The following is a 26,588-nucleotide window of genomic DNA, read 5'->3' on the forward strand; positions in this document are numbered from 1 at the left end:
GAACAGTGGGTATTAGACAGAGCGTGCCTGGAGTGTCAACAATTGTGAGATGGCCACTGTAGGAGTGAAGGAGCAGAAGGAGGAGGATGAGGGAAGTTGGAAATGAGGTCCAAACATAAATGGGACAAAGGGCTGGATTTCATTCTGTCTTAATATTGACAAAGAAGCAAATTATCCTTTCCCATAAAAATTGGCCTAATTTCAACATTTTATAAACATTAATCATCAATTTAGGTTTGTTTTTTTTTTATTGGTAAATTACTTCTAATTTACCAACCTATAGTGGATTCATTTACTGAAGACTAACACACACACATATTCACATACACACACTACAAGATCAGTTTGGGTTGAAAAAGACAGCAAAGATCTCTGCTTAAAAATGGCAGAGTTTGTTTTTGTTTTGTTTGTTCATTTATTTCTTTTTGGTATTATGTTCTGCACAAGTGAAATCATACAGTTGTTATCCTTTTCCATCTGATATTTCACTTAGCATAATATCATCCTCAGGATGTTGTCACAAATAGCAATATTTCATTTTTTATGACTGAGTAGTATTCCACTGTGTATATATAGCACGTTTACTTTATCCATTCATCCATCAATGGACACTTAGGTTGTTTCCATATCTTGGCTACTGTAAATAATGCTGCCATGAACACAAGGGTGGACATGTTGTTTCCATATCTTGGCTACTGTAAATAATGCTGCCATGAACACAAGGGTGGACATAAATAAACAAAACAGGAATGCGTGGATCACAGTCTTAATATTTTGGGGGGGAACCCACTTAATGTTTCCCATAGTGGCTATACTGATTTACATTCCCACCAACAGTGTACAAGGGTTCCCTTTCCTTTACACCCTCTCTCGCATTTATTCCTTGTCATTTTGATAACAGCCCTTCTATCAGGGGCGAGGTGATATCTCTTTGTAGTTACCAGAAGAGCAGAAGAGTAGAGAGAGGGTGAAATGGATGAAGGGGGTCAAATATATAGTAATGAATGGAAACTATAGACTTTTTGTGGTGAGCACACGATAGTGTGTACAGATATCCAATTATAATGTTATACAGCTGAAACTTAAATAATGTGATTAACCAATGTTACCTCAATAAAAAATAAAAATAAAAGCACAAGTATAAAAAAAAGGCAGAGAGGACACAGGTCTATTTCTTCTTCCTCACTTCCACTCTAGCCACACTGACCTCCTTTCCGTTCCTCAAACACACCAGGCCCACTTCCACCCCAGGACCTTTACACTTGCTGTTTCTTGCTGAATTCCCCTAGACATCCATACTACTTGTGCCCTCACTTCCTTTAGGTCTTCACTCAAATAACACTTTCTCACTGAGGCCTTCTCCTTACCTAAACTACAACAATCCCAACACACCCTAGTCCCATCTTCTGCTTTATTTTTCTCCAACACACCACCACCTGATTTATTACACATATTTTTTTTTTCTGTCTCTGCCCAGGATAAACATGCAAGAGAACTTTTGTCACTTTTATCACTACTTTATCTCCAGAACTCTGCCTGGCAAACATCAGACACTCAAAAATTACGTGCTGAATGAATGAACAGCTCTCTGACAGCTCGTTACAGAAATGACAAAGGAAATTAGAGACACTGAAGAAGTCACAGTGGTGGAATGGAAGTGAGGAAGGATGAACATTGCAAAATGAGACTGAAGAAGTTGGCAGAGGCCAGATTACGTAGGGGTAAGGCGCCACGTAAAGAATGTTATATTTTATCCTTTAAGCAACAGAAACCATTAAAAAGGTCTCACATAAGCAAAACATTAGCAGATTTATGTTTTAAAATGTTATTTTAGATGCTGGATGGAGTGTGAAATTTTGGTAGGTGATAGGGAACACAGAGTGCGTTAAGAGACTACTTCAGTCTAACTCTGTTGTAAGTAAATAGGAACTACTGTACAGACTAATATAACAGTAGATAAAAGCACCTTGAAACTTCAAACACATCTAGAAGAGTACAAAAATTCATCAGGACTCTAAATAGATAAACTACAAAAGCTTATAATTAATAGATGAGTTTGTAGCACCTATTATGCTCCACTGTAACCACTGGTTTAGTTGTCAATCATCCTTGTGAGACTATAAATCCCTTCAGAGAAAAGATCATATAATAATAAAAGTACCAGGAATAATAATAATGTGATCACTACTCATTAGGCACTCTTCTAAGATGAAAGTGCAATAACTCATTGAACCTCAACAAAACCATATCAAGTAGGTACTTTATCATCTCTATTTTCCAGATAAAGAAAGTGAGACAAAGAAAAACAAAGCAACTTGCCCAAGGTTACCTTACTAGCGAGGGCAATTTGGCTCCAAAACCCACATTCTTGGTCACTTATTATGCTGCCTTAATCTTATATCTCATTTTTCTTTATATATCTAATACCTAATGTGTTGCCTAAGACATAAATCTTTAATAAATATTTAATAAAATTAACATGAACTTTAGTTTATCCTTACATACTCTGTATGTCTGTTTTTGTCTGTCTTTCTCTAATTCAATGATTTCTTTGGCCTTCATCTCATCCATACATCTCCTACTACAGACAGTAACCCCAAAGCTTAACATTTTTTAACCCTTTCACTGCTAGGTTCAAACAGAATGTCTACGTAGGCACCTGGAGAGCACCTGCCTTCATGGTTTCAACAGACATTCTCAATCTTAGCACATCATTTGAAAAGAGCCTGTTTTGAAGAACCTATCCATGTGGGTGGTCTAACTGCATCAAAGGCAGCCTGACTCTTTATTAAACAATTTTCTTTTTTCCTTTCTGTGCATGTTTTTTCTATATGGGCAGCTGTTTTTCTGAGTTAGATAAAGCAAGACCCCATCCTCAGGTATTTCCCCAAAAGCATATTAAAATTTCATATAAAATATATGTAGCTGAAGGAAACTGGACTTTGGGTGGTAAATACGCAACAGAATATACAGTTTTAAATTATAATGTACACCTGAAAATTATGTAATTGTATTAACCAATGTTACCCCAACAAACTTAATTAAAAAAATTCATGTAAAATGTTAAAATTAATAAATAAAATAAAAATAGAAAAAATAAATATCCAGATAGATAAATGGTCTAATGGTTTTTATAAACATTAAGGCAGATGCTTCTTTATGTCCCCCAAACTTGGACTTTTGATTCTGCATATTCTGAATTTTACTCACTAAACAATCTGGAAGTAAGTACCACTTCCCAGGAGTGAGATAACATAAGAAGAAAACAAAAAGGGATACCGTGGAAAAGCAAATAGTAAGTGTCATTCTCGAATACGAATGCTGCGTTACCATTATTTAGCCCTTGCTTTCTCTGCTTTCCACTGAAAAATTATAAATTCATCCTAGTGAATAAGTCACCTACTTCAATTCACAATGAGTTCTGAAAAATAGTTAATAATTTAAAAGATTCCTCTGTTAAACTTTAAAAAATAAAATACATGCTATCATAAATAAATGTATATAAAAGCATTACTTGTCGCAGTCAAAGAAATGACTGCAGATAAAGCAGATAAAATATTTTTCACTAACTCTTAATAGCCAAGCCCAGAAAAAGAAATGTGTTCAAAATGCCAAATATAAGTGTTCTATGTGCCTAACTCCAAGAACTTGAGTGTAAACATAAATAGTTTTTAAAAAAAATTTATTGATACAATAAAATTCCACGTTAAAAATTTTCAATTCATAAATCTCTCAAACTGACAGGTCCTTATAACCAATTTAAATCAAGTAGTTCACAGGATTTACAAGGCAATTTTTTCAAAAGACAGAAAAGTTTTACCATTATAATAAAAATTTTACCTGAGGGAGGGCACCGTAATTCCATATGTAACCCTTGTGAGGAAAGATATTTGCCACATATCGTAGCTTGCCATCTTTTACGTCTGGTTTAATGGGATTCAAGGGCTCCTCTGTGGCAATCTAAGCAGATCATGGGGAAAAGGGGGCAGGAGGATGAGAAATGATTAATCTTAACTTCAAATAGTATCGTAAAATCTGCTACTTTCAGACTAAATATTCATATTCCAACTTACTGATCAAAGATAATGTAAATCAAATCAAGCCAGCTACAATTTATAATTTACAGTATTGTTTAAGAAAAACCATCTGGAAAGAAAACATCAGATTATATATTTAGGCACTCTATTATTTATGCACTCATTATTTCTAACACAAATAACAAAATGACTAAAATGGCAAAAGGATAAGGATTAACCATCTTACTTTTTTTACTAATCTCGGGCTTTTAACCATTAATCTTATGATAATAAAGGTAACGCAAAGATTTTTACCAAATGATTTCATTTCCGAGTTACCTTTCTATCAAGCATATCCAAATTGCCATGCAAAAAGGAAAAAAAAAACCTATCCTACAAAATAAACAAAAAATAACTGAAGCCATGTTTGCATCAATAAACACTGTTTAAATTAGGCAGAATCTCACAGATTCTTGGTCTTATATCTAATTGAGTAAGGTAGAGAGTATCTAGAATGATGAAACATTATACCTAAAACAAGACCAAAAGGAGAATCTAGTATCTTTATTTTTTCCTATTAAAATATTACTCCCTCCCCCACAAAAAAACTGCCATAGACCGGTGAAATTACTGACAATTCTCCAAATGGAAATTCTGAAAAATACACACCTATATAACAATGCTTATTTTAAATACTTGAAATAAAACTTGCCATCATATCCAAAGTTGTAGGAGAGGGCTTAAATAACTAAACAAACGAAGTCCCATAAATTAAATTTCACTCAGAACTATAAGGGGTCTTACCTAACTGCAGATGGAACAATAAATTCTGAAAAGTAAAGAGATGTTCTTGATAGGTCCATGTCTCATGGAAAAGATTAAAAAAATATAAAGAACAGCTAAACAGGGGAACAGCAGACGCTTTTAGACAATGCTCATAAATCAAGAGTTGGCCAGGAAATACTTGCATTCCTGGTAGAGTGAAATCTAAAGGAGAATTAAGCCCTTAGAAACTAAAATTGCCATAAACCCCAAATAAATATGTTTCAGTTGTGTCTATGAACAAGATATATCTCGGAATCTGAGTAAACCTTGAAAATATCTGTCATTTTCAAAGATAGAGGAGTGAAGGAAAATTAAATACGTGTGTAACAAACTAGATGCAAAAATAAAAAACACTTTCTCTAAAGTATAAATTCACCTATGAATAATATTCTGCATTTTGAAATTAGATTCAAAGTAAGTTCACAAGAATGTTTTCAATTGTTTTCATTATTAACAAGTTTGTCAACCATCTCGAATTCATAATATTAAGACAAACAACTTGAAACAAAGTTTTTGTATCATTATTATCATTTCCATTTGATATTAATAGAATATATCTATACCTCCATTTTAGCATTTGTCCACCGAGGTATTTCGACAACCATATTAAACAAATTCTGCAGTTAAAAAAAAAAGAGAGAGAGAATTAAAATTTTTTTCCCCTATCCTTTATTTTTACACTATCTCCTGTATGAGAATGCTTTAGTTTTTTTTCTGCAAAAAAATGTTTGCAGAGTCTCCATCATGTGTCTGCCTATGCCTTAAATTCCTTCTAAAAAATTAGAGAAGTTGTCTAAAACACAGGAGAATTTAAGCCATCATGTCACTTGATCATCACTGCATAAAGTTAAAAGTTGTTACATTTCTGGAAATACCTTGGCACTGTAGTGATGGAACCAGAATGGAATCAGAATATTTGTTTTAATTTTTATTTTCAAACTAAAATAAGAGAAATGGGGACCATCATGTAAGTTGAATATCTGACTTTTCCAATCTGCAAAGTAATTGTGATAATCTCTACTCTACTCACCACACCAGGTTGTTTAAAAAGATCAATTATATAATTTAAATGAAAATACACAGAAAATTATAAAGTAAAATATTTTGAAAATTACAAAACAATATTTAAATCCAAGCTATTATGATTGCATGTAAAATTAAAGGTATCAGTATAGGCAGTTAAAAAGCCTAACAAAGAGACACAATTTTCTAAATTTAGCTTGCATATCTGATGATTTCTGGTTCTCTAAAGTTACAAAAGGACCATCGCTTCTAGTTATCATTTCTGAACTTTGCAGAATGCTTAAAACAAAGGAGACTCTAGGTCAATGGTGAGTAAAACTAATTTCCTCAGTAATAAGAATATAAGTGTATAATTTCCTACAGTCCTCATAGAGAGTTTTAAGGTTAATGTTGATTCGTATGCCATTTTGACATCATTAACTAACAACTTACCATGGCAAAACAATGGTTTAAAACAGTGCTACCCCAAGTGTGGTAATGGACCAGTGCTGATCCGCAAGCTGATTGTTACTGGTTCATTTAGAAATGTTTATATCAATATGATGGAGTAACATTTATGTCTGCTGAATGTAATAATAAGAATTACACTTTTCTATAATTCACTTTGATTATATTTTAAGTACTAGTTCACAACAGATTAGAAATAAACCAACAAAAAAACTAGTCCTTTGCCAAAGATCAGTTAAGAAGCAGTGATTAAATATACCTAATCTCAATCATGCCACGCATAAAACTCCCTGGAGAGGTTTAACCAATTCAAAAAAGAAAAAAAGATTCCTAGAGCCCCACCTCCCACATACTTGAATGCAATTGTTCTGGGGTGGAGCCAGGGCACAGCTTATTTTTAAAAGTTTTTTGAGCAATTTTAATATGCAGCCACAGTTGAGAATCTCTGGTTTAAAGCACTGCTAAACAGTATCCGGGGCTTTCTTGGTGAAACATGAATGCTATTATTTCAAATAAATGCCATTTATGCAATTAAATATAGATAAAAATTGAGCCACAAAAGTACTGATAGTTTTTAAGTTTTTTCTAGATAAGACTAAAGTTTACCAATAACAAAACCACATATTCATAATGAGGTAAAGAACAAAGCTAAGAATGAATTCTCAACAATTGTTCCTTAGAAGTATGTCTCATACCTATCCTAGCAACCTTATACACACAGTCCTGCTGTTATATTTCATTTTATATGCTCTTTCATGAGGTATCCCAGCACCTGTTTAACTATGTCTGAAATAGCTGTTAAAAAGAAAAACCTAAGTAAATGGCAGATGTTCACATAATTTATTCATCCCTGAAAGCCTGGCTCTGAGAGATCACATGCATGCAGATGCATACTCAGAGGTGACAGAGAAGACCAAGCTAGTGACAATTGTTTTACACAATGACACCTACCAAAACCACTCACAGAGACCTGAATTAGGCCAAAAGAACAATCAATGAGTTTTGAATTTTTAGCCTGCAACCCACACTGTCCCTCATCGTTTGTTCTTCCCTTCTTCCAGCTCAAACGTGTATGACCTGTAATTTTCTAAAGCCCATGTTAGTGTGCTTATCCCAACATCAGTGTGAATTAGACACCAATAATGGTCTGCTGAAATTTACTAGAAAAATCACAAAGATACAAGGGGACTTATTTCAATTCAGAATGCTGGGCATGGGCCCAGGACATTTACCTTCTCCTTCAGTTCTTTTCTCTCTCTCCATTTTTCCCTTCTGTTTTTATTGCACAGATTAAAAAGAAAAACTAATAAGATATGAAAAAGCAGTCAGTAAATTGTAATATACTTTAGGAGGAAAATGGGAGGAAATCACCTTTTTTCCTTTTTCTAACTTAAAATATCAAATAAACTTTGGATTTAACACTAAAAGCAAAGGCAACAAAAGCAAAAATAAACAAGTGGGACTATATCAAACTGAAAAGCTTCAGCACAGCAAAGGAAAAACCATCAACGAAATAAAAAGGCAACCTATGGAAGAAGATTCTTGCAAATATAAATCTGATAAGGGGTTAATATCCAAAATATATAAAGAACTCAAGCAACTCAATGGCAACTAAATCTCAAATAATCTTGATTTAAAAATGGGCAGAGGAACTGAATAGACAGTTTTCCAAGGAAGACATACAAATGGCTAATAGGTACATGAAAAGGTGCTCAACATCACTCATCATCAGGGAAACGCAAATCAAAACCACAACAAGATAGCACCTCGTCCTTGTTTGAATGGCTATCATCAAAAAGACAAGAAATAACAAGTGTGGGCAAGGATGTGGGTGAAAGGGAACCCTGTGCACACTGTTGATGAGAATGTAAACCGGTATAGCCGCCATGGAAAGCTGTATATGGAGGTTACTCAAAAAATTAAAAACAGAACTACCATGTTATCCAGCGATTCCACTTTTGGCTGTATATCCAAAGGAAGTAAAAGCAGGATATTGAAGAGCTATCTGCACTCCCATGTTCACCATAGCCAACATATGGGAACAACTTATGTGCCCCGCAATGGATGAATGAATAAAGTAGATGTGGTAGATATACACAATGGAATATTATTCAACAAGGAGAAAAAAGGAAATCTTGTCATTTGCAACGACATGAATGGAATTTCAGGGCATTATGCTCACTGAAATAAGCCATAGAGAGGAAAGCAAACACTGCATCGTATCCCTTACATGTGGAATCTCTTTTTTTTTTTTAAGGCAAATTCATAGAAACAGAGAGTAGAAAAGTGGTTGTCAGGGGCTGGAGAATGGGAGAAATGGAAAAGAATTTTAAAAAATTAAATAAACTCAAATCAGGCAGTTCCTGACATATAAACTATGTTCTAAAAATTAAATTTTAAGTTGGCTGTATGAACTCTGAATAATACATTTTTCCCACTGAAACAACTGTTTCCAGGTTAATACATGAAGTCTCTAAGAACCTATCAAGCCTTGGGCTACTGAATGACTATTTAACCAACATCTCGGGCGTGGTTCTCAGCTTCATTGTGTATAGGATGCCCTGGAACACTAGTTTAAACATGCAGACTAACCAGCTCCATCAAGCAGGGGCTTTGATTTGATAGATATGGAATGGGGCCAGGAATCTAAAATTTAAACAAGTGCTCTAAATCAGGGGCCCCCAACCCCTGGGCCACAAACTGGAATGCTACTGGTCCATGGCCTGTTAGGAACCAGGCTGCATAGCAGGAGATTAGAGACAAGGGAGCAAGCTTTCATCTGTATTTGCAGCCGCTCCCCAGCGCTAGCATCACTGCCTCAGCTCCACCTCAGATTATCAGGCATTAATTAGATTCTCATAGGAGCACCGGTCCCTGGTGGCAAAAAGGTTGGGGACTGCTGTTCTAAGTGGTTCCAATATAGATGGTCTAAGGGCCATGTGACAAACACCAGTTTGGAAAAATACAAGATGGATGGCAGGCAAAGGCCGTAGGAATTAAACAGCCCCACAGCTGTGTTTGGAGGTGAATGCCAAAGCTGGGGTCCTAAGTTTTAGCTGGAGTAGAGAATACCTGGAAATAAGGTTGGGAAGGGGAAAGAAGGCTGAGGAAGGTGGCGGGAAAGCTGCCTGGCATCAGCAAGATAAAAAGGCATCGATCGACAGCAAGAGATGGGATGACAGACATCAATCAAATGTTCTGGTCCTAAGTCAAGAACTATTAAAGCTGTGATAATCACATATTTGCACGACATATCTGGAACATATTTATTTTAGCATACAGTTGGTATAATTGTTTTTTTCTTCTCCTCTATCTCCAAGATTTGTTCCTGGATTCTAAAACAACCTCTCAAAACAATCTTTCCCCTTGTAATTAAAAGATGATAAACTGACCAATTTTCATAAAGAACCTTTACTTTAACCATCTACCATGATAACTTGCTACTAAAATGTGGGTTCATTTCCTGATCCTCTCTGGTTTTTCACTTAAAAAACAAAATGGTAAGGAGGTACCCAGAACGGTCAGATTCATACACAGAAAGTAGAATAGTGGTCACCAGGGACTAGGCGGAGAGAGGAATGGAGAGATATTGTTTAATACGTACAGAATTTCAGTGTGGGAAGATGAAAAAGTTCTGAAGATGGATGATGATGATGATGATGATGATGATGATGATGATGGTTGCACATTTGAAAGTGCTTAATGCCATGGAACTGCACACTTATCTAGTGTGCAATAAATAAAATGGTAAATTTTGCGATGCATATTTCACCACAAGAAAAAAAACAGTGAAATGAGAATATCATTCCTAGGTGCCTTAAAGCAAAACTAGAAGAATAAAAATATCAGAATGCACACAAAAGTCTCGCGAGGGAAAAACTCAGAAGCACTTTCCAAATGCAAACTATCAACGTCTGTAACAGACAATATAAGTGATTCACAAAAATTAAAACCTTTAGATATACCTCATATTCATCATTTCGTGCTCTCTTTGTAGGAATGCCATTTTCCTATAAAAGAAAAGATGGTATTTATGATTGTAATAGTTCATGAAAATACAGCTGCAATGAAAATATGCCTATGTATAAACACCCCGATGCAGAGGCTGGCCAGAGACCTGATGCAACAGAGAACCTACGAAAGGCCCAGTTCATTTTTCTCTCAGTATCTGCATCCCCAGCGTACAAGCATCAAAGTATTTCATAAAACAAATGATGAGAAAAGCTAAATCTCTTTCAAGTACATTTTCCTAGTTTTTATAAAATAAGCAAAGGCTCTGTTCAGTCTTTAAGGAAAGACTGGCGGTTTCCAGTGACTGCGCTTAAAACAGTCATTTCATTATTGGAATGAAACTCCAGGGAGCGTGACTAACAAGCCATGAAAGTACGTGGCTGCACCTCCTGCCTGCGAGTCCCACCAAGGTGTGATTACTGTGCCTCCATCAAGCACTTTTAAATTAAAACAGCGTACGTGGTGGGTTGGGGAGAAAAATCAGGCCATTCACAAATGTTCACACATCATACATAACTTTTCGCACCAAAATGACTAATGAAGGAAACAAAACAAACCGAAAAATGATTATTCCAAGATGGCTCTGAAACATAATTACTGTTCCTAAAACACATCACAAAGTACAACGTGCAATAGGTCTAATCATTTTCCTCACCAAGAGCGAGGGAAGCCTATTTACACCACTGCGGGTACCAATGTCCATGTGCCCGGGATTCCCTGGCATATCCTGTTACATTCTGCCTTGCCCTATCCTCAATTCTGCCTAACCCTAAATTTCATATTCCCCAAAACCCATCCTCCTGAGGCAGAATATTATGCCCACGGGGCTATTTTTGCTCATCTTTGTTCTGTATATCTACCCCTACCTACTACATGTTTCCCAATAATGTTATCATTTTTGTTATTAAGTACACTGATTTTGTCATGGTACACCGCCACATGGAGCAGCACCCCTTCTTTCATAACCCTGTTCTAGTTGTATAGCACTTAACATTATCCGATTGACCTGCTCCAACTGAGTGGGAACTATATCTACGTTATGCACCAATGCTACCCTAGTGCCTGGAATACTATCTGGCTCATAATAAGTATGCAATGATTATCTACTAAATGAATAAATTAGTGAGCAAATGAATAAATGAATGCATGCACTTGTTGCAAAAAGCAAAGAGGGGTGAGGGGGGACATGAGGTATTCAGGGTGAATAGCGGACTGGCCAAAACAAAACAAACTACATGGATACATGGACACACATACATATATTCATTCTCTCTCATTCTCTCACTCTCACAGACACACACAGTAATATGAAGTTCTTTCTGCCTCTCTTTGGTTTCTTTTTCTATTCAGATTACATGACCCTTTGTTCTTCAGCTGAACACTTCTTAGAAGTTATGAGCTGGAAGGATTACATGAGAGCAGTTAAAAGTACAAACTATGGAGTTAGAGCACCTAAGTTCAAATCCTACTTCCACTATAGACTAGATTTGTGACCACGGACGAGGCGCTTATCCTCGTTAACAAAATAAGGGCAACAGCAGCCTTAGATGTGTTGAGATAAAGCAAACTGAGCACTGAGCACAGTGCTTTACCAAGCACTACGAGCACTTAGTAAACCTTCTCTATTATTCTCCCTACTGCTACTATTACTGACGGTTCAGTTCTCTGAAGGGCTGGAAGGCAGCACAAATCCTACTTCAGCGTTCCATAACCTCAGTATGATGCCTTACATTCAGCCTCTAAGGTAACAACAAGAAGGTCAAACCACTCTTGCACCTGAAGCAGCTGCCCACTTCTTTACCGGCCTCTGTCCCTACACTGATCTAGAAAACACAACCTCACTAACCAGCCCCACATAATCTCAACCTGAAACGTAGTCCTGGTTATTTACTCAACAGCTGTGCCCCTTAATAAATTTGGTAATAGAATAAACCAATGGACTACTCAGATTTTAAGGAAAAAAATTCCAACTTAGTGACGATAATATCTGCTACCAATTATGCCATTTTGTGGGCTACGTGAACACTCCAGTGATTTTGAGCCACGCTCAGGTCCACCTTTAACAGCAGATCCCCCACTCCTACCTGATTTAATCCTTGCCACCTTCATCATCTGTCAAGTAATTCTAGGTTCTAAGAGAATGGCTATTCAAAAACTTCCATTTCCTAACTTTATTTTTCTAGCATCTGCTTCATAGAGTAGTCAAAGAGCTTGAGCTTTGTGATCAGAAATGCTGGCTCACACCTGGCTCTGGCCCTTACCAGCTGTGAGATCTTAGACAAGTCAACAAAATGACTCAGCTTTGGTTTCCTTGGAGATAATAACAGCAACTCATAAGGATTAAATAAAATGGCAAATGTTCACACAGTGGCTAGCAAATAGAAAATAATCCACAAATGTTAAAGATATTGTTCTTCTTATTATTATTAAAAAATAAGCCTGTTGTAAACACCTTAAAATCTTAATCTTAAATCTTTATTTCCTATCAAATTCTAAGCTTTATGGCCCTAACACTCCTTTCTCCCCAAGTCCTCCTGAAAGAATCCTATTTTCATACAAATTCTAATTCACGAAGGAGGCTTACAATCCTGTGATAACAACTCCACTGACCTTCTGGACTCTGACCAAATTCCTTCCTTTCAAGATGCTTCCAAAAAGTATTTTATGGTCATACTAGGAATATCTATTTTCATCCCTAAAACAAGTTAAAACAATACCTCTGCGGAGTCCACCTTCAGAGGAATATCATGAAAGGGGGAAATGTAGTGACCAGCTTCATTTTCTGCAAAAGAAAAAAAAAAAAAAAAAACAAAGCAATGAATTATCCTGTTCTTTAAAGCAATTATACCTTTATCCACTTTGAACTTTAAAAAGTTTTTGAAGTATTTTCAAAATTAACTTTAACTAATTTAGTTTCATTCAATGTTTAAAACTTGCTCCAATACGATGACCAAAGAGAAATAAATACCAAATAAACCATATTTGTGTTGTTGAAATCATTATTTAATCCTGTGGCTAAAAATATACAAAGTAGAAAATGTCTAAAATAAATTAAAACCCCACATATAAACCAAATCTCGCTTTTGAAAAGACAGTCTTTAATAAGTGAACTGAATTATAACTGATGTCTATTTCCCTAGAAGAAACCTAACAATAGAATTCCATTTCCACATATAATCCATATTAACAAATGTCTAAAGGTTCTACCCAATTAAAAGAAAAGAAACAAATAAATTGTTTCCAAAGCGATAAGGATGCTACTATTAAGTTAAATAAAAAAATTTAAAAAAAAAAACCTTTAATAACAAACTTATCTTTATTACACACTAAAATGCATATTTTAATACTTTTAAAAGTACATATTCTTTAAATAAAATACAATGACAAAATATGCACTTTTATTGGAATGCATCTGCTTCCAAAAGCTGGGCTTAGGATCGCTATAGGAATTTTTTACTTTGTCATTTCCGAAGTTAGAGTATGTTTTATTTCTGGACTGCTACCTCTTTGGCATGATTTTCAAATTTAGACTTTAAAAGTATTTTAACAAAATAAAACAAAAACTGGCTGGTACCCCAATAACAATGAGTAAACCCCAAATCTTGGTTTCTAAATACTGTTCTCCAATAAAAATGGAACTAGGGCTTCTTGAAGAGGGGGTTGACTTTAAGGCTAGGACAAAGAATATACAAGATGACCCTGTAGCAGCCTGTAGTACCAGAAATCAACTAAGTAAGTGCTCAAAACAAAAGGCTGGAGGTATGTCAAAGGGAAATGAGGAGGCAACTTAAAAAAGCTCCCCAGGGACAAAGTTGAACAATCTGAGCAACAAAATAAACAATGGAGTACTGGATTATAACCCAAAGCATAAAATAAATATACAAAAGTCCATACTAATACAAATAAATTTGTATAAATAAGAGACAAATCTTCCTTACAAAAAAATTCAAAACAACATATGCAGATGTTTCCCCTTCCAAGAAGGAAAGTTTACCCTGCTCCCTCTTCCCCACTTGAGTGTGACTGGTCTTAGTGACTGGCTTCCAAAGAATAGAATTCAGAAAGGGAAAAAACATCACAGTGGAGAAAATGACAAACAGTAACCTCAACCACTTAACCAAGTGAATGAGGTTACATTACCAGCGATAAATCATGTTGATAGCATGTGCCTCCCGATGTGCTGTGATGAGAAGTATACTTCACTTCTGTTGTAACTTCCCCAAAACCCATAATGCCAGTCTCATCATGAGAAATTCATCAGACAAACCCAAACTGAGAGACATTCTACAAAATACCTAACCAGTACTCTTTACAAGTCTCGAGATCATTTGAAAACACAGACACACATACACAAGGAAAGACTGACAAACTGTCGCAGACTGAAGGAGATCACGGAAATATAATGACTAAATGCAATGTGGAATCCTGAATTGGATCCTGGAACAGAAAAAAGTCATTAGTGGAAAAACTAGCAATATTCAAATAAAATCTGGAGTTCAGTTAACAGTATACACCAATGTTCTTAGTTTTGACAAATGTACAATGGTATTTAAAGATGTTACATTGGAGGAAACTTGGAATGGGATATACTGGAATTCTGTACTATCTTTGCAACTCTGCCAAATCTAAAATTATCCTCCACTCCCCAAAAAAGACTGTTTAAAAAAACAAACAAACAAACGAGAAAAAACAAGCCTTGGCTTCAGCCCAATAAAATTAGAAGCATATAACTTAATGGCCCTCACTCCAACAAAATTTTATTTCCTCCTCTTGTGCTATGTGGTTTTCCTTAGCACTTACTGCTAAAGTTCCTGAAGGATGGAATTTTTGCTGTCTGTTCTGTTGGCTCTCTATTGGATCCCTAACAACCAGGAGAGTACCCAGCATTTAGCCAGCATTCCATAAATATGTGCTTGGCAAACATTTCTATTACTTTTTCATTGTCCCCTCCAAACTGGTAAGGTACTGTTTCCTTTTTCACCCTAGCAACAAGGTAACACCTGAAGGACTTGTGCAGAGGCAAGAAAAAGATGAGAAAGAGCACATAAGTGTCAAAATCTATAAAACTTCTCGCTGTGATCTATAAAGCTGTTCTTCATTAATTAAAAGGGATACATCTTAAAAAAAGATCTTCTCTTTTGCATACCACATCAAATTTCAAATTCTCTGCCTGATTTTCAAGTCTATAAGCAACACAAGAACACAAATAAAATTATCAGTTTGTTGCATGATTATTTATTTTCCTATAAATAAGCCAGATATTTAAGTGGGTCGCATTTACATACTTTCCATTAAAACAAAACATAGTGGGAACCGAACATGGTATGGCCATTTTGGAAACCAGTTTGGCAGTTCCTTACAAACATGACCCAGAAATCCTATTACCAATTACTTAAACCAAGAGAAATGAAAACTGTGTTCACACAAAAACCTTTAAGTGAATCTTTACAGTGGCTTTATTCAAAATCACTGAAAAATGAAAACGACCCAAATGTTAAATCGACAAACTCTATTACATCCATACAATGGTGTTTTACTCAATAGTTTATTAGCCCGTGAGAAAAAGGAATGAAGTATTGATACACACAACAAAATGGATAAACCTAAACTGCATTATGCCAAGTGAAAGAAGCTAGACTCAAACAATGACATTTCGGAAAAGGCAAAAGTATACAGATAAAAAGATCAGGGGTTGCCAGGGGTTAAAGTCAGAGGGTAGAAATGACTCTTTAGAGGAAACACAGGGAAATTTTTTCGGAGTGATGGACTTTTCTGTACCTTGACTGTGATGGTTTTTAAATAAATCTATATTTCTATCAAAACTCTGAACTGTTCACCAAAAAAAAAGAGTGAATTTTACTATATTTAATTTTTAAAAAATGGAACAAAAAAATAGGAGGCTAAGAAAAATATACTTCATGTGTAAGTGGAAGCTCTTTTTCCAAGAAATCATCAATCTGTGATTCTTTATCTGCTTTAAGTCACAAAGATACGGCTGAATTTTGAAGAGAAGAGAAATTCAATCCTTTAGTAGATTACTTCAATTGTTACATGTGGGATGGAAATTAATCATTTCAGCTCTAGGAATTCAGGAAGCTGCACAAACCAGGTAAAACCATTATTAAAATGAAGTATAGGAAACATGACAGAATAGCTGGATACCTTTGTAATTAAGAGTAAATGGTCCTTTAGCACAGAAGTCCCCAACCCCCGGGCAGTGGATAGGTGCTCAGTCCATGGCCTGTTAGGTACCAGGGCCATGGTGAGTGGCAGGCAAGCAGGCAAAACTTCATGTGTATTAGCAGCCGCTCCCCAGCGCTAGCATCACCACCTCAGCTCCACCTCAGGCATTGGATTCTCATAGGAGCACTGGTCCCTGGTGCCAAAAAGGTTGGGGACTGCTCTCTAGCACACTGATTTGGTGTTGTATTTCCCTAAAGCTGCAATGCTCCTGGTAACAGGACAAGCCTCAACCAACGTAGAAGATGTAAACTGAGTGCATCTTATACTCACGGCTGAGGAAAACACGAGACTAGACCAAGCTATGATTGCTAAAATAGCTAAAGGTCTGTGAGAGTACTCTTTTAGATCCAAACATAAATTATATTCTATTCAAACAGTAAGGTAATGCCAATATATATGTTAAAATTATTTAACTGGCATTTTGGAAGGTAAAAAAGAGCACATAAATGAGTGCCTGGTCTGACTCAGCTAACCATATCTACTAAAAGCCATCTGGAAATAGTTTAAATTAAAATATAAGAATAAAGGAAAAAATAAAATATTTCTAAAAAAATTAAAATATGGCCTTAGATCTCAGACAATAATGATGTGTTTAGTGGACAATATACCAATAAACTCACACAGGAGCACGGAATACAGAGGCCAAGAGCCTGATTTCTAGTTAATGAGCTTGATAAAGTCACTCAACTTCTTGAAAACTGTTTTCTTCAATTTTCTTCAATTAAGCAATATACAATTTAGTATGTAAAAGGCAATGTACTAGAAGCTGGGATATAAAAGTGAGCTCTGCCCACAGCCAAGATAGGGTGTGTGAGCTCTGCCCACAGCCAAGATAGGGTATGTCCTCCAGCAGCAGCAGCATCCAGTAAGTCTCAAGACAAAGGAGTCCTCTTGGAACAATTAGAGAGCTGATTAATCACTGACTTAATGCACAAAGGAAAGATGAGAACCTTTCATTAAATGTTTTCTAGAGTCAGTGCTATTAGTATGCTATTCTGCTCCATTTAAAGTATTAAGATTCTCTAAAGGTAGATTAAAGAGATACACTATCTATCCTGGTCCTCTGTAAAAGAAAAAGGTGATCCATATGTGTAAATATATAAGCCATGGAGACAGAGATATGGCATATGCAGCAAGCACTGTTGCAATGTATGTCACTTCTTAAAGATAATAAAACTAAAACGTGTTGGGGGAGGGGACGGGGGGGAGAGAGAGACAGAGACAGAGAGAGAGAGACAGAGAGAGAGAGACAGAGAGAGACAGCCCTTTCTCAAAGGCTCAGTATAAATTAGTGATAAATCTCAGGTTAGAACTTCATTATCAGAAGCTCTGACTGGATATTTTAGAGTTGAAACCAAGTTTTGCCAATTTACTCTTAAAAATATTTCACTGTTGTGTAAATAAAACAAGGCAGCATGTGCACAGTTAAAGAAAAAAAAAGTCCCCACCTCTCTCCAACAGTCCCACTATCAAAGCAGCCCACTTTCACCTCTTTAACTAGCTATAGTGATTATCTTCATCTAAACAGATTTATGATTAGTTTTGCCCATTTTAGAAATTATCTACTGATTCCAATTCTGAGAGATAAGTTTAGTTCACCTGACCCCACTCTATTCCTCTTAAGTTCTCTACTGGTTAATCTTTATACTTTATAGCTTTGTTCTCTGTTCCACCAAACATATACAGTATTTCTCAACTCTACTAACCAGCTTTTTACCTTTCTTCATTCTTCTCTCTCCTAATTTTTGACTTCTGCACTTTTACATTTTCATTTCAAAACTTATATTCTATAGTCACACTGAATTTTACATGATTTTCCTATTAGTACACAGTTGACCCTTGAACAACACAGGCTTGAACTGCATAGGTCTAGTTATACGCAGATTTTTAAAAATAAATACCGCAAATGTATTTTCTCTTTATGAGTTTAATAACGTTTTCTTTTCTCTAGCTTCTTTTATCATAAGAATACAGTATATAATACATATACAAAATATGTGTTAATCTGTTTATGTTATTGGTAAGGCTCCCGGTCAATAGTAGCCTATTAGTACTTAAATTTGGGGGGAGTCAAAAGTTATATATGTGAATTTTCAATTGCACAGAGGGTCTGTACCCCCGACCCTGCCTTGTTCAAGGGTCGACTATATTTCTAAAAATTTTCTAAGGATAAAAATACTCTGGAGTGCTTGTTAAACAGATCTCTGGACCCCCATTCCATTCATACTAGTGAATCAGAATCATAAGGAGAAAAATTTGCGTATCTGTATTTTTAGTGAGCACTCCTAAATAAGTCTTATATTCAGGCAGGTTTGAGAAGCACTGTCTATGTGTTGATTTTTAGCCAAGTAAAATGTTAAAATTAAATTTCCTTTCTTGTTCAGCTCCTATTTTGACTTGTGCTTCTAATTATCTTTCTTCCATTGTGAGTCATAATCGTATTTATAAATTATTCGAATGCCTCAACAGACACCATCAAAACTACGGAATTCTCTCTTTACCCAAATAGTTCCCTTTGGAAATCTTATCTCCTGCTGCCATCTGGACTGTATGCTTGCTTGGCATCCTAAGACTTTGCTTCTTTGGTCTCTAGCATAGATCTACAGTTTTGGGGATCCCATGCATTCATCTTTTTTGGTTTACTTACTTGTTTTGCAGAAGCATGTCCCTAACTTGTGTTCTGTAAGAAAGGCTGCATGTGAGGAAAATTTTCCAAGTACTTAAATGTCTGAAATGTCTTCATTCAATCTTCATCCTAGATTAACGGTTCTCATGGTAGAGGATTCTAGGAGGAAAATTCTTTTCTCTCAGAATTTTGAAGGCAGTGCTCCAGTCTTCAAGCATTCAGTGTTGCTGATAGTTCAGATACCAGTTTAGTTACTATTCCTTCTCAAGTGACCTATTCTCCCTCCCTCCCTGTCCCCTGCTTCAAGACTTTTAGCATCTACTTTACAGTCTCAGTTTCCTGAGATTTCACAATGTTGTGTCTGGGACTTAGAACACTGGGTTCTTAAATTCTTAGATCTTTTCTATTATCCCTTCGATAATTTCTTCATTTTGTCCGTTCCTTCCTTCTGTAACTGATACCAATCAAATGTTAGACCTCCTAGACTGAATCCCTGTATCTCTTCTTTCTACCTTTTTTTTTCTGTCTGACATTTTGTTCAAACTTTCTGGTAGATTTCTTTACCTAATTATAGTCTAACTTTTCTGTATTAATTCTTTAGGACTACAATAAATTATCCCAAACTTGGTGGCTTAAAACAATGGAACACCATTCAACCCAGTAGCCTTCTACAATCAAACTTCAATTTCAAGAGTTCTTGTTCTTTGATAACTTTTTCATGGCCTCCTCTTCCTTTGTAATAGATGCGATAGCTTAGAAAATTTCAGAGGACACCCATTTGACTTTTTAAAATGCAAGTTCTCTTATTTCTACTTCCTTTTTTTCCCCATTTAATTTATAAGGTCTCCATAACTTCATTCAGTAAGTTGATCAGTAAACATTCACTGAACACAAATATACCAAGGACTATTTTTGGTACTTAGGTATACAAACTCCCTGCTCTTATGGAACTTACATCTTGGGTGTGGGGGAGTACAGAAGCAATGAATATAGATATGTTTTTCCTATATCAGGTACAATGAGCATCATAAAGGAAAACCAGTCAGGGTAAGAAAAGAATGAATAATGGAAGGGATACCATTTTATACTAAAAGGCCAGGGAAGATCTCTCTAATGGGTAACACTCAGCGCAGAGCTGAAAGGAGGGAGGAAGTAGGTCAAGTGGGCATTCAGGGAGGAACACTGCAGGCACAGCAAGCACAGAGACGCTGAGGCAAGAATATGAATGGCACGTCTAAGAAACAGCAAGGAGGCCAGGAAGACTGGAACACAATGACCAAAGGGAAGCGTGGTGAGTGATGAATTCAAAGAGGAAACCCAGTAAGAGGTCACACAGAACCTTGTATTGTACACTACGGTAAATATTTAAAATTATGAATGAAATGGAAAGCCACTGGGGTTTTGAGTGGAGCGTGTGGACATGATATGACAACATTTTAAAACAAGAAGACTTCTATGTGGAAAGCAGACTACAGGGGGACAAGGGTGAAAGCAGGGTAAAGAATCAGGAGGCTACTGGTCAAGTGAAAGATGATGGTGACAGGGATGAAGTGGCAGGGGTGGAAGTGGAGAGAGGTAATTATCTTCTGGACACATTTAAACACAGAGCTGAAGGGAGAGACTAATGAACTAGATGTGGGTTAAGAGTAAGAGAGGCAATAAGAACGATTCCTAGGTTATTGGCGGGGGGGGGGGGGGGGCAGGGGGAGGATTTCTGATTTGTACATGTTGACCTTGAGATGCTTCATAGACATTTAAGTGTGAATACAGAATGGAACGCTGGGTGTGTAAATTCTGAGTTCAAGAAGATACTGGGAATAATGTTACAAATCTGGGAAGCATAGATACCACAGATGGTATCTAAAGCTACGGGGCTTGATGGGATAACCAAGAGTTATAAAAACAGTCAGCAAACTGGTTTTTCGGCCAAATCCAGCCCATGGTCTCTTTTATTTTTGTTGAGACAAAATAAAGTTTTGTTGAGACACAGCTGTACCCATACTTTTACAATCTGGTTGCTTTGCACTACAATAGCAGAGTTGAGTAGTTGTGACAGAAACTGTATGGCCTACCGATAGGGCCTAAAATATCTACTATCTGACCCTTTACTAAAAAGGTTTGCCATCCTCTGCCCAGGAGAGAGAAGTGTGCGAAGGACTGAGCCCTGGAGCATTTCAAAGGTTAGAGTTCAGAAATATAGAAGGATCCGGGAGGAGAGACTGCTGAAGGAGAAGCCATTAAAATAGGATAACTAAGAGAAAGGGTAGTCACAGAGACAAAAAGAAAAAAAAAAGTGTTTCAAGGAGAGAAACTGATCCACTGTGAAAAGTCCTGCTGAGGTCATGTGAGATAAGAACTTAAAGTTCATCATTAAATTTGTTGAATGGAGGTCACCTGTGGCCTTGACAAACGCAGTTTGGTAGAGCAGCAGTGATGAAACCCTGACTGAAGGTGATCTTTGACTATTTGGTTTATCTTTAATAATAAAAGAGTAGAAAAACTGATGTGTTCATGGAAGAGGCGTGTTGAAGAGCCAGCTTCCTGTGGACGGGTACAGGTAGGAAGCTCGGTGCCACTCTGGGGGATTTCCTATGTGCCAGAATGCAGACAGCTCTGCCAGGGCAGCAACATCGGGCTGACTTCCCCTCAAACAGTTTCTCTGCTTTCTATAGAAGGAACTAGCCCTTTCCTCCAGTGCCAGGACTGCATGGTAAACATCTGTGGCTATGTCATAATAAAACTTAAATTAATCCATCTGGGTTAAGCTCCACATCACTCTCACCCTCTCCCCCATAACATCAACCCGTCCACAACCTGAGGTTTGCAAAGCAGTTCAGCTTTTTCCTAAAGTGAACTATATGCTTAAGCTGGGACTTTCCCCACACTGCTTCATCAATAACCAAATATTCATCTGTTTTTCATCTTTTATAAAGATTGTGACATCGCCACCTCTGATGGCTCCTTATTTGTTGTTTTAGCGTTATCCTTTTTATTCACTTACTATTACTTTGATGGGATATTTTTTAGAAGGGAGATAAGATAAACAACTGTAGTCCCCCTGCCATCTCATCTAGGAATTCACTCTTGTCAAAAACCAGGCTGCATTACTAGACGCAGTCTAATGAATTCTAGCAGGCTCACCAACATATGCTGGATATTGTCAAACAGTGTCAAAACTATCCCTTTAACTGGACTGAAATGAGAGTTCGTTCTATCATTTTTAAGTTATCTGTTTTCTCTCATAACGAGTTGATGGAAGTTTATTGCTTTTATTAGCAAGTGATAAAACTGAATAGAATGAGAAACCTATATTTGATTTTATGTATATATACCAAACAGACTCATGTATGCCAAATACCATTACTGAAACCATTTATAGAGTTTCTTACTGGAAACTTCAGCAATAATGAAAAACAAATAAATATAATTTTCTATATTCACACAATAATCATTATGTTATATTGTGTAAATTCAACTTCTATGATATGGGCCAGCTTGTAAAAAGGTTACAGGAATTCACATATTTAAGACTCAAACACATATTTTGTGGATTATTCACAGGAAAGTTTATTATAACGGTATGGTGCATTCAATGGCAGATTCCACCTACTACTCAAATTATGTACTTAAAAAAGAAAACCTATGTAATTTCAACATAAGCATACACTTACTATAAATGATAAAAGAAATTCACTTTTAAAGAACTGCATAATTCATCCTCGTGCTAAATAAAAGCAATAATCCATGGCACTGTTTTTCTAAGGGAACCAGTCACCTACCCCACACTAACAAAAAATCCAAATTTTTGGAAAAGCAAAGCGTCTGCCCATCCCTTGAGAAAAGTTTAAATATCTAAAATAGTGAATTTTCAAGTTAACAACAAAACAAAGCAAGCAAAAACACGCAGACTACCAAAGGGACATTGACATGCGGTCTTTGGCCCCATGTAAGTAAGTCTAACTGCAGTATGATTTTGCAATTAATTCAAGGCTGCAGGGCAGTACTCACTGAAACTCTGAGACGTAGGAACTAATAAACTGGAACAGGTTCAAAATATTCAATTACCCACATCCCACTGTTTTCATCCTTCAAAGAATATAACAATAATTTTGGTCTTACGTCTAAAATCAAAAGGGAAAAAGAAATAACATATATTAAATACCTACCATATGTGGGACATTGATAATCTCTATACAGTCTCATTTAACTGCCACAGCAATTCTATAAATTAGTGCTATCCCAATTTTATGGATGGAGAGACTGAGCTAAGGGATGTCAAGTGACACCAAAGATATTGATATCAAGATGGACCTACAACCTAAGTGTTTTGATTATTAATCTAGAACTGTTACCACAACACACTTGCTTCTGGAAGTTTCAGAAATCATCTCATTCAGCATTTCCCAATCTAAATTCCATGAAACTCTAAGAGTCAGTAAGATATTAACACATGTTCCAAGAAACAGGGGCTCTGAGGTTCAAAGGTTTGGGACAAGTTACAACACAATTTCACAGAACTTTAATAGGCACATTGTGACTCTCCAAGAAGGTGATAAAATGAAGTTCTGCTATCTCATTTATTAAACTATGAAGCCCTTTTTTACAGAAAACTGAATAACATCCCATGGGATGCTTGTGCTCAGCACAATTTGGAAAATGATCATCTAGTCCAATCTCTTCTTTCTATGATTTAATAAAATGAGGTAGAGAGAGGTCAAAGGACTCACTCAAGGCCACACAGAAAGTTCCTAACAGGGCCAGGGCTGGTACCGAGGAGGCCTAATAATTCCACCAGGCTGCTCTTTGCTCCTGTATCATCTTGTCTTCTCACTTCAACACTATTTCTACAAAATTCAACACCAATTAAAAGGCAAAAAAAGTATTACATCAATCATTTATTTTGACTCTTCTGAATGGCAGCAGAGAGAAACCATTGATAGACACGAAGCTCTAAAACAGTCTACCTCCCACTGCACTAGAATTTCAGAAACATATATTGGGATATATTTGGAAATGTGGGAAATGATTCCACTTTAGTAATGCTGAACACCACTTTTCAGCCAAGTAGTGCTATACTCCCGATTTTCGTTAAAGCGAGGTATGAGGTAGAACCACACTCTAGTATTTCATACAGATACTGCCAGAGTTAAAAATATCCAATTTGTGACCACCTTTATAAAGAGCAATTTTTCAGTTTCCCCTTACTCTTTTATCCTAAAGGAGCTTCGTTTTACTTTGTCCTACCCTTTCCAGCATGTAGTAAACAGTCCTGGGCCAAAGATGCCATCTGGTGTTTAGTTCAGGAATTATTTAACCCAACATATCTTCTAATTACTATCTCACCATCCTGTCCCTCTCCAAAACCACACTCCCCTTTCTTCCAATTCTTGCCCATTCACTTCAGTAAGATCTTTTTTCTTCTTTCTTGCTGTTTATCCCAACTGAGTAAAATAATAATAATAATAATAATAATGAAAAACATTTTATTCGTGGCTTTCTAATTACAGAAAACATGAATCTGAAATACACTTACAGCTAAAGAAACAAGCCACAGTAAGAGGCCAATACACAACAGAACCTCAAAAATGCCCTAATAGAGGCCGTACCTCAATAAAGATTATTAGAATATCTATTATTCATTCAATGCCTTCAAAGAATATCAGCATTGAGAAGGACCTTGAAAAGATCACTGCTAGCCCAATTGCTTCATTTTACAGCTGAACAAACAGGTCCTGTGAGAAAGACATAGAGCAATCACCTGTCCAACAGCACTCAGAGTTCATGGCAGAGCCAGGATTAAGGCCTAGGACTCCCCATTCCAAAGCTAGTGCTTGTTAGCTACACCGTATGCTCCAGGCTCCTCAAGACTGTTTTTTCTTAACCAACATTCAAAAAAAATATTTTTCAGTGTATTTATATTTTCCTTAACTAATTATGTTGCTATTATGAATCCTTTGAGGGCAGGGCCATAACTAAATGTCCTCAACGCCACCCACGCCTAACAGTGCCAAGCACATTTAATAAATATTTATTCTTTATCTATTATTAATTACTGTACTTACTGCAAATCTAGACTACTTTCACCACATCTTCCATAAATATGCTTTTATTTACTTAAAAACCTAACTGCCATTTTATAACACTGTTTCTATGGAAAACACCAATAATCATCACGTTGTAAGTTCTGGAACACAATTCATTCAGAAATTTGGGACTTCCTGTTAAAATTAAGGGTTCCTGTCCATCTGATCAGTCTTAACCAAACAAAAATGAAAAAGAATATGTAGCAGAGGGGGAAAAGCAACCAATTTTGAAGAAAATGGGAATTTTAGTACCAATTGCTTTATAATCAGGCTTTAGGCAAGCTCAATTTTTCTCTCCCATAAAATACTCCTCGACTCTAAGCACAGGCCGAATATGTGTAAACATTTTATAAATTACAGATATCAATGATTACTAATAATAGTAATTTATATTCTACGCCATGACTAATCACTTTACATACACTGTGTCATGTAATTCCTACGACCTTATTTTACAGATGAGAAAAACCAAGGCTTAGCAAGTTAAGAAACTTGTCCAGGTGAAAGCTAAGACTTGAAGAATCCAGCATTCGAACTCAGATCTGAAAGCTTCCAGGCTGGTGTTCCCAACAGGTACGTGGGCGATGCTGAAAGCCAACTTTAAAAAAAAAAAGGAACAACTCCCCTCGGGGTTCTGAAGTCAATGAAGCTTGAAGGTAACTCAACCAACCCTCTTTATTTTCAGGTTATAGCTAACTCCACAGTGAAATATCTGGGTGCAAAGAAAAACGAGAGACCCGAGTCTTTTCCTGTCTTAGTAGGCCAAGTCAGTGCCCTGAAAGTCTTTTGCTCTCTGAGCTGGGTTAATTTGGGGCGGGGGGAGGGGGGGAGGAGGTGCTACCCTGGAGCCAAAGAGGCTCTTGATCGTGGCTCGCGTTCAAGGTGTAAACTGTGAGTGTAAATTCATGATTCTGGGAGATCTTTCATCAGTTCCCCCGACGAAGAAGCGCTGGACTGGACATCTGCAAAGTTCGGCTTGCCCCTCCAACTGCAGGCAGCCCTCACAAGGAGGAGCACTGCTGGCGCGCACCGAGGCCGGCTGGAGGGCGGGCTCTGCGTCTTCCCTTTCATATTTCAGCTACGTAAACCCAGAACTGCGGCCGGCGCTCGGCTAAAGGTTGCGGGGCCGCAGCGGGGTGACCACGCACTCCAGTGCGCACCCCGCGCGGCTCACGGAGGGCGGTTGACCGCCCCCAGGGCGAAACCGCACCACCTGCCGCCCAGCGTCTGTGCTCCGCCTTTGGGGGCTAAGGCCGATGCTCCTCTCGCTAGCAGGACCAGTGGCGCGGGTCCCCGCGTGCGGGAAGGTGGCCG

At 36.9% G+C, this 26,588-nt stretch overlaps 1 protein-coding gene across 4 annotated transcripts in view; it reads right to left on the minus strand.

The window, feature by feature from the left end:
• The window catches only part of PPA2 (pyrophosphatase (inorganic) 2), a 76,723-nt gene that overhangs the window by 49,794 nt on the left and 341 nt on the right, over window positions 1-26,588 (minus strand). For 2 of the 4 annotated variants that reach the window (XM_006918887.3, XM_025051759.1), the window contains exons 2-5: window positions 13,040-13,104; window positions 10,277-10,321; window positions 5,405-5,458; window positions 3,841-3,960 (exon numbers count right to left, since the gene is read on the minus strand). In XM_006918887.3, coding sequence (XP_006918949.1) covers window positions 3,841-3,960; window positions 5,405-5,458; window positions 10,277-10,321; window positions 13,040-13,104 — 284 coding nt within the window. The remainder of the gene's footprint in view (window positions 1-3,840; window positions 3,961-5,404; window positions 5,459-10,276; window positions 10,322-13,039; window positions 13,105-26,588) is intronic. The other 2 variants (XM_006918889.3, XM_025051758.1) reach the window with 2 other exon arrangements.

This window comes from Pteropus alecto, unplaced genomic scaffold, assembly GCF_000325575.1.
Source record: "Pteropus alecto unplaced genomic scaffold, ASM32557v1 scaffold5, whole genome shotgun sequence".
In the NCBI taxonomy this organism is placed as follows: domain Eukaryota; kingdom Metazoa; phylum Chordata; class Mammalia; order Chiroptera; family Pteropodidae; genus Pteropus; species Pteropus alecto.